Below are 9,017 nucleotides of genomic sequence, written 5' to 3'. Positions count from 1 at the left end.
TTGGCTAAACTGACATAGTATCAAACTGTCTTCTAATGTATAAATGCATTACTTTATTTATTAAAGCAAGTTTGTCTCAAACTTTCTTTTACTTGTTTTGGAATTAGCTCAGTACAACAAGGTTATCCACTCAAATATGCAAAACAAATTAAGTTAACTTCACTGGGTTTTTCTTTAAAGAATTTTATGACACCAAGTGCATTTAATTTACTTCTCATTCAACAACAAAATTCCCAAAGCACACTTTAGAAACATAAACTCCCTAAAGGTAGAAAATGATGTAACTTCTGGGAATTTCATGTAGATGAAGAACAATTTGTTCCAGAGATGAGTCATACTTGTTCTATGGAAAGAAAAGTAAGAATAAGTAAGAATTAACTCCTGGAAGATCTGGCTTCTCTGTGCATAGGCACAGGCAGGACTGGGGATGACTACATTTTGAGAGAGTCCAGTTTGTGCTCTGTTTTAAGTTTAATTATTTTTGTCCCCTCCAAAGAAGAAAGAGACTCATTTGAATGTAAGTTTAGGTCACCTTCAAAATTCATTTTTGTATCTTTGTTCATTCTTTAAGAACTCTGAGGTGAATTAAATATTTGTAGGAAACAAAAAATGAGAAAAATTTGAAATGTGTCATAGAGAGACATGGATATTTTTATAACAACTATACTAAAATTTAGTGGGTACTTACTCTGAACTGGAAGTGAACAAAGAAGTTATGTTTAAATTAAATTGATCTTCAAGTACACAAAACAGATACCTCTTTAGGTCACACAAGATGCGTGGGGAAAATTCCTGGGCCTCCCAGTTTGTGTGTGTGTGTGTGTGTGTGTGTGTGTGTGTGTGTGTGTGTGTGTGTGCGCGTGCGCGCGCGCGCGCGCGCGCGCGCGCGCGCACGCACGCACGTGCATGCCGGTGTATTGGCATTTGTATAGTTTTTTTAAGCTACATACTTTGTACTCAGGGAATGATCTCCTGTTGAAGTTAGCAAGGGAGCTACACATGATAGCATAATTTGTAGTCAAACTTCATCCCCAAACAGCATTTCTTTGGGACTTCCCTGATTTCTTCTGATTTAACAACCACTTTACTATTAGATGTACTTTTAAGCTTTGAGCATTTTGTATTCTACAAAATGTGTAGGATTGCATAGAGATATTAGGAGATTTCAGGTTCCCTGATAGACAAGTTTCAGTGTGGAAAAACCATGTACACTGAGTTCAGTCAGAGTGATGAAAATCTCCTAATGCTTTTAGGAAACACCAACCCTGGAGTTTTAGACACATCCCCTTCCATAGTTAAGACTTTGAGAGTTTGTTCTGTACTGTAATGATGACCCAGACTTAGGTGAAATCAAATGCACTGATTCTGGAAAGGAGCTTGGGTGTAGTCAGACCTGTGGACACCGAACCGTCCTTGTCATTGTCCCACATTCTTTGGAGCCTCAGGTTTATTGTATCATTAAAACAGTCTCACCCAGTCATTTCCACTCAGGGTGTAAAGTGACTTTGTACCTTGACATTATTTCTATAGTCATTAATGACACATCTTGAAGAACTAGTTTCTAAGAAAGTGAGGTGGGGCTCAGAGTTCTCTAAGATTCTCAGAAATTTTGAAATCTAGGGCTCTGAATTTATAACTTAGAGAGTTTCTGCTTCCTGCGGTTCACATGTTTCTTTCGATTGTTTTTGTCCCATACTGATGGTAGCCACTTTCCCATTGGCTGTTGGTAACTATTTTCCCATTGGCTTTGTGGAGCTTTAGATCATTATTATCTGCAATTTGATTTTAGATTTTTTTTAAGTTATAGAGGCCATATGCATATACTTTTTCTTTGTACTAAAATCTTAAAATTTCAAGTAGAGCTGAATTAAAGGTTGAGTCTTCTTTGATTATTCACCAAAATACATTTCCCTGTCCTTTTTGCTCAGAGAAATTCCTTTTGATTTTATGTCGTTCTTTCTGAACTCCTTTTATCTTATTTAAGTGAAATTTAAGCATATTGAAAAAACTTCTGAGAGCTTAAAATGAATTCTAATATTGCATTGTAGACCTTATTTCATGAGTATCTTCTTTTTAATATATGTTTGAAGAAATGTGTAATTTTATAGAATATTTGTATGTATGCATTTGTGTATGTGTGCATGCTGGGGTACATGGTAAGTGTATCAGTGTGTCTGTCTTTGCGTGTGTATGTAATTTCACGTGTCTCAGTGTGAGTATCCATATGCCATGTCATGTTTGTGGAAGTCAAAGGACAACCTTGGGCATTTGTCTTTTCTACCATGTTAAGACAGGTACTCTTGTTGTTTGTCACTGTATATACCAGACAAGCTGGTTTATGAGCTTCTACAGATTTTCTTATCTATACCTCTTGTGTTACCATGGGAGTTCTGGGATTGAAGATGCATATTACTGCATTTGGCTTTATGCAGGTTCTGGAGATGAAGTTTTGCTGCAAATGTCTTATCCTCTGAACATTCTCTGCAACCCTGAAACTGACTAATTTTGACAGTTTCTTAAAATGAGCACACCAAGATTTATTTGCTTCTAAAGAATCAATTTCTGATAGCTCCTCAGGCATGGTTGGGGCCCCAAAGTTATTCCAGAGTTTCTGGTGGGAAATTGACTGTCTTGGTCTTGTGGAAATCTTGTGTTGGTAGCCATAGCTGGGGGTTAATGGATGCAATTGCCATGCCATGTTAAAAAGACAGTACTCCCCACCTCTCCATCCTTCTGTTTTTACACTCTTCATAGGGCATCTTTTATGATGTTCTCTTGGGGATGGTTAATGCAGATGTTGCAGTTAAGGCTGATTATGTACTGCTAATTGCTCTAGCACTTAGATGAGTTATGAGTGTCTGAATTAGTTGAAACCCAATGCAAAAATCAGTTTCCATGATTAAGGCTGACAGCAACCTAGAGGTATGAGTTTCAAAACAAATATTTAAAAGGTTGTTTGGCAATATAAGTGGATATAAATTGCTGATCAGAAAATATTACTATTGCAGTGTTATATCTGGGATTGTGAAAGAGAAATCATGTTTCATATTTATTGGGTTTTGGTATTTCTGGTCATCTTGAATGACACTATTTTTACTGTTTAAACCTCATTTCATTTACTAATGCTAATTTGACACGTGTGCCTATATTGGCTATGGTAATTTTATTTTTTTCTGTTCTTTTGTCATGTCCTTGTTTATCCTGGAAAGAATATTATACTGTTCTGATTACTCTATCTTGATAATTTGCTTTGATATTTGTCTAATGGAAAATTCCCCTCTATTTTGTTTTCAACATGGCTTTGGCTGATTTTAATTGTTTTCTCTTCCATAGACTTTGAAGTTTGGTGTTGCATTATAATTTGTGTTTAGATTTTTGATTGAAATTGAGCTGGATTTGCCAAATAATTTGACAAAACTCCTAGCCCAATTAGTGTAAGAAAAATAAAAAAAAAACAGGTTTAAATGTATCTCCTGATAAAATCAGTCCATAGGCATGAAGGAGACTACCTATCCAAGCAGAGTGAAAATTCAGTCACTGCTGTGTGAGTAAGAAAGGCTGAATTTCCTAATGAAAGAGATTGTTTTGTTTTGTTCTCTGGAAGGAAATGTATATTTACTACTGAGATTTCTTTGCATACATATATCTTTTCAATTTACTTAGTCATTTAATTGTTTCATTGAGAGTTATACAACTTATTTCCCCCTTTTTTATTTAAATTAAAAACAAGCTTGTTTTACATGTCAGTCCCAGTTCCCTCTCCCTCCCCTCCTCCCCTGCCCCCCACCAACCCCCTATCAAATCCCCTTTCTGCCTCCAGGGAGGGTGAGGCTTTCCATGGGGAATCTTTAAAGTCTGTCAAATCATTTGGAGCAGGGCCTAGGCCCTCTCCAGTGTGTCTAGGCTGAGATAGTATCCTTCTATGTGGAGTGGGCTCCCACAGTCCATTCGTGTAATTTTGATTTGTGTGTGTGTGTACATTCATGTACACAGGCACTCAAAGAAGCCACATGGGCACATCAGATTGCTTGGAGCAGAAGCAGCAACTGTCTGGGAGACACCAAGACAGGTGTTAGGAACTGAACTGGCATCCCCTGGAATAGCAGTGAGAGCTCTTAACCACTCAGTAAATCCCTACAGCCACAGCCACTTCTGAAATTCTTATTTTGATTTCTTTATAGGTTTTATAGAGTGCTGAGAACTCTGTTATTATGCCCAATCCATAATTTCTATACAACCTCATATGACATGATTGTATCAGTGTCTATACTACATATTTTCAGGGAGATACTCCTTATTAAGTTTAGTACTTTTACAATTAGTGTCAAACCCAGAGCATGATATTTACAAGGAAGGCATTGTTTCACACAGTTTCTACTCAAGCACAAATAATTATTTGTATTTATGGTTTGGAAAGTTTATATGAGATCTACCTTTTATTGAATTCTTTTGAAAATAACCCTTTTCCCTTTAGTCTGTAAAGGCAGTGGTTTTACTGGTAATGTTGAACTATTTTATACTTATATTCTAATTTTCTCTTAATCACATATAAATTCATGTTACTGTTCTGATAATAAAGATTCAATTTGCTACCATATTTTTTTAATCCTAAAATTCAGTGCTTGTGATGTCAGCCTATAGTTTCTTCTCTTATGCATTATCAAGCAGTTGTAAGTCATGACTATACTATAGTTCTTCATTTTTCTTGCCATAGAGACAAACCGTACCCATGGCAGATGACAACTACACAAGGATCACAGAATTTATTTTTATTGGCTTGAGATACCACCATAAACTACAGGTCTTCCTGTTCTTGCTCTTTCTGCTTTTTTATCTGGTTACTATGACAGGAAACTTGGGTATGATCATTCTTATCCGTGTAGATTCTCGTCTTCACACTCCCATGTACTTTTTTCTTAGCCATCTGTCATTTGTGGACATCTGTTTCTCATCAGTTGTGGGCCCGAAGATGCTCACAGATTTCTTTGCAGAACGGAAAGCTATCTCTTTTCTGGGCTGTGCTTTGCAGCAATGGTTCTTTGGTTTTTTTGTGGCCATTGAGTGCCTTCTCTTGGCATCCATGGCCTATGACCGTTATGTGGCTATCTGTAACCCACTGTTGTATTCAGTGGCCATGTCCCAGAGACTTTGTATACAGCTGGTGGTCGGACCCTATGCTGTTGGTTTCTTCAACACCATGACTCACACTACAGCTGCTTTCCGACTCCCCTTTTGTGGCTCCAACATTATCAATCATTTCTTCTGTGACATGTCTCCTATCCTTTCCCTCATATGTGCTGACATAAGGATCAATAAATTGTTGGTTTTCATTGTGGCGGGAGCTGTATTGGTTGTCAGTAGCACCACCATCTTAATCTCCTATTTTCATATCCTCATGGCCATCTTGAGGATCCGCTCTGCTGAAGGGAGGAGAAAAGCCTTCTCCACCTGCTCTTCCCATGTCACAGCAGTTTCCATTTTGTACGGGACTCTCTTCTTTATCTATGTGAGGCCAAGTGCCATTTCTTCTCTGGACCTCAATAAGGTGGTGTCTGTGTTCTATACAGCGGTGATTCCCATGCTCAACCCACTCATCTACAGCCTGAGGAATAAAGAGGTGAAAGCGGCAATGGGAAGGACAGTCACCAAGGCCAAATTTTTCCTCAAAAACTAAAATGTCATCAAGAACATAGAAGAGATTCAAGGCAAAGCTGTTAGAAATGATTGGATCTACCTAGACACCATCTCAACATAATAGTTTGCAGAATTTGTAATTGACATCTTTTAATCCTTCCATATGGCACTTATTTTGCTACATAAAATACACTTTATTTTTCTAAGTAAAACAATTAAGCTTTATTTCATTACGTCACTATGAATGTTACTACTATTTAAGCACGTTTTATTCCTTAAAGTATATTTATTATTTTAAGTAAGGTAAAATCCTATGAATACAAGATGTTATTAGTACATTGCAGCATGTATGTATGTACCTTATTTCTTCATGTAAAATTGAAAATAATGAGTAGAACTCTTTGCTGAGGTTGAAAGTAATTTCAATTAAGTATTTTCCTCATTTATTTAAATTTCTGCCTGTATAATCTGTTTTTCATGCTAGTTTTTTTTATTCCTGATCAAAGCAAAATAAACAATAGTTGAAGTTTATGGACAACTTTGCTAACTTTCTTGTTGTTGAAGAGCTCAAACACAGAGAAGCATCTGGATTTGATCAGAAGTCTTATCTGTTTGTATGAAATACTCAAAGAATAAAAACAATGGGTTATTTCGAAAAGATAAAGTTATGCTCGAAAGTGACTCTTTGAAATAAATCAGAATCTATTATTATCTTTAATTATGTTAATTGGGTATGCTATAAAATACTTAGTTAATAATTATGCCAATTATATGCCTATTAACAAGATCTATAGCTGATGAAATAAAAGCAGGTGAAGCATGCTGTACTGATTCAAGGAACACCTAAGCTGTAGAGTTATCTCAAGCTCTGCCCACAAGGATTTCACAATGAGGTTGCTGGTCCCAGTGTGCCTGCTCAGAAGATACTGATGGAGGAAGATCCTGATGAAAAGACAGCCTCATGGTCCTCTTTTCTTCTTCTTTAGGAAGTTGGACATCCTTTGAATGTTCTAAATACAGCACTTCACTAGGATTGAGAATACACTAGTTTGGGTTCAGACTGGTTCGTCAGGCTTTCTCAGGAACTTTGGACCCAGATAGGTCAGAGGACACATAAATAAGACTTTTCCTGGCTGCATGCTGAAATTGTCATGGAAAGAAGGCCTGGATTATGAGTCAGGTTGCTAAGCAAACAGAAGCAGTGTCAATAGGAGAATGTAAAAGGAATGCATATGGTAATTCACAAAGTTCTTCCATTTAACTTATACTATTTATTTTTTAAACAATTAGATGGAGGCTAAGCTGAGCAATCTCAGATATGAGTGTCCTTGCCACTTTGAATAAAAAGTGTGACTGCTTTTTCTCTCTAAGAACAAAAAGTTGTCAAAGCTTGATCTGTGCTTGACAACAAAGGTTCTTTGACTGTTTTTTTTTTTTTTTCAGAATCCTGTCATCCATGGCACACACACCTTCTGTGTCATTGGTACATCACAGTGTCACTGTGTCACTGTGGTGGACAAACTTTCAAATCTGTGCTCACTGTCTTCCCACTTTCTTCATCTCCTAACTGGTATACCTTTGAATAGTCTGGTACACCATCATTGGCTTTTTATATAAAATTATTTTATTAAGATGTCTTTAACTGCATAAAATGATAAAATAGCATGAGAGAGTCTTATATTTTCACCATCTAGTTTGTTATCATTCAGTTGTATAGTTAACTTGGTGTTCTAACTGAAGTTATTTTAGCTGAGAATTCTTTCAGACTGTAGAAAGGTACAGTCTCTTTCTCTTGCAATTGTGATAAAAATCCATTCTATATGAGGATTACATTTGAATTTATTTATTAGGAACAACAAGGTTTTCTGGCTTTTTAAATCATGGTTATTTTGAATTAGGATGTCTCTGATAACAATTCCTTCCAACATTAGGGTTGCCTATAGAGAAGAAGATCTAAACACACTTCAGACTAGTAAATAGATTAAAAATATCTTGTAGAGCTGGGAAGATGGCTCAGTGTGTAGAGCAGAGGACCCAAGTTCAGCCCTCCAGAACCCATGTAAAATTGATGCAGATTTTTACATCTGTAAAAACAGCTTTCTTGGGAGGTGGAAACAGGAGAGCTTCAAGAAGTTAGTAGGTCAGCTAGTCTGCCAGTAACAATGGTAAACAATATGAAATGTTTACCATTGTAAACATTATGTTTCCCTATGGCAAACAAGATGGAAAATGCAAACTGATAGATAAGGTTCTCTTCTGATCTTCACACATGTACATGAGCTTGAACACACACACACACACACACACACACACACACACACACACACACACACACACACAAACATACACACATAAAGCATGGGTGGAGCTCTTAGAGCTTCCAGGCAAAGCACCTGGAATGCTCCCATGGTTCCAGGCTACTGAGTGATGTTTCTGAGTCACAGGTAAAGGAATAGCTATTTAGGCAGGATTTGTATTTCTGCCTCGTTTGGCACCATTTCTAGTCCTTTCTTGGGTAAGAAAAAGAACCATTTACATCCAGCAATCTGCATTCCTCTTCCAGGAGACTGTGCTCCATTGTGACCAAAGCACACTCTTCCTGAAGCCTCAGTCATTAAATATTTGCACCAACTGCGGGTTCCAGATAGTACACTCTTGTCTGCTTGGAGTGGTGGCAATTGAATTTCTAATCACAGAGATTGTTGTTGTGAATCACATTCATGTGCTGAGTATATTTTTCTATGATTTAAGTGAGAAAATATACACAGCTATTTAAATAAAAAACTCTTAAATCAAACAAACAAACTAAAACAAAACAAAAGCTGCTTTGCTAACTTGACCAAAAGTCACTCATGTTCCCACACTTGTTACAGGGGTAATGAGGTTCAGCTCAGGACTCATGTTCACCTGGGTGACTGAGGTGACATGGTATACCTTTGGAATCATTTGGGGCATGGCTGGTTCAACCAGTAAGACTTTTGGGTTACTTCGAGTCTCCACGATGCTACATCACTCTACCCACAGGACATTTTGATCCCAGCATCCCTGTAAAGCTGTGAAGGTGAGAGACACACAGAAGAAACAAACAAGGTTTTAGAATTTGTTCATTTTCAAATGTATGGGTGTGGCAGACACTGCCCTTATGGGCTGTACCATCATGATAATAAGGCTATACATACAAAGAATGACTAAGAAAGAAAGAAGCCAATTGTACTGCATTCAACTCTGGTATAAATGTCTACAGGAGAAGTCCAACTTCCATTATTATAATTTTCACTTAAAATAGCAATTTTTAGCTATAAGTACCTTCAGCCAAGATACATGACATTTTCCAATCTCTCTCTCTCTCTCTCTCTCTCTCTCTCTCTCTCTCTCTCTCTCTT

At 37.1% G+C, this 9,017-nt stretch overlaps 1 protein-coding gene across 1 annotated transcript; it reads left to right on the top strand.

The window, feature by feature from the left end:
* Nucleotides 1–3,923: 3,923 nt before the first annotated feature.
* LOC100755977 (olfactory receptor 1009) lies at nucleotides 3,924–8,952 on the top strand. Its single transcript, XM_027422630.2, has one exon. It carries the CDS (start codon nucleotides 4,730–4,732, stop codon nucleotides 5,672–5,674), a length of 945 nt encoding a protein of 314 aa, XP_027278431.1. The 5' UTR covers nucleotides 3,924–4,729; the 3' UTR covers nucleotides 5,675–8,952.
* The last annotated feature ends 65 nt before the right edge of the window (nucleotides 8,953–9,017 follow it).

This window comes from Cricetulus griseus, chromosome 6 (genome assembly GCF_003668045.3).
Source record: "Cricetulus griseus strain 17A/GY chromosome 6, alternate assembly CriGri-PICRH-1.0, whole genome shotgun sequence".
Lineage (NCBI taxonomy): Eukaryota > Metazoa > Chordata > Mammalia > Rodentia > Cricetidae > Cricetulus > Cricetulus griseus.
The sequence above is the reverse complement of the archived record's forward strand: the minus strand, read 5'-3'. Positions and strand labels throughout refer to the sequence as shown.

Excerpts from the sequence above, each read along its gene's own strand:
- LOC100755977 (XM_027422630.2), top strand. The coding sequence starts at position 4,730 with ATGGCAGATGACAACTACACAAGGATCACAGAATTTATTTTTATTGGC.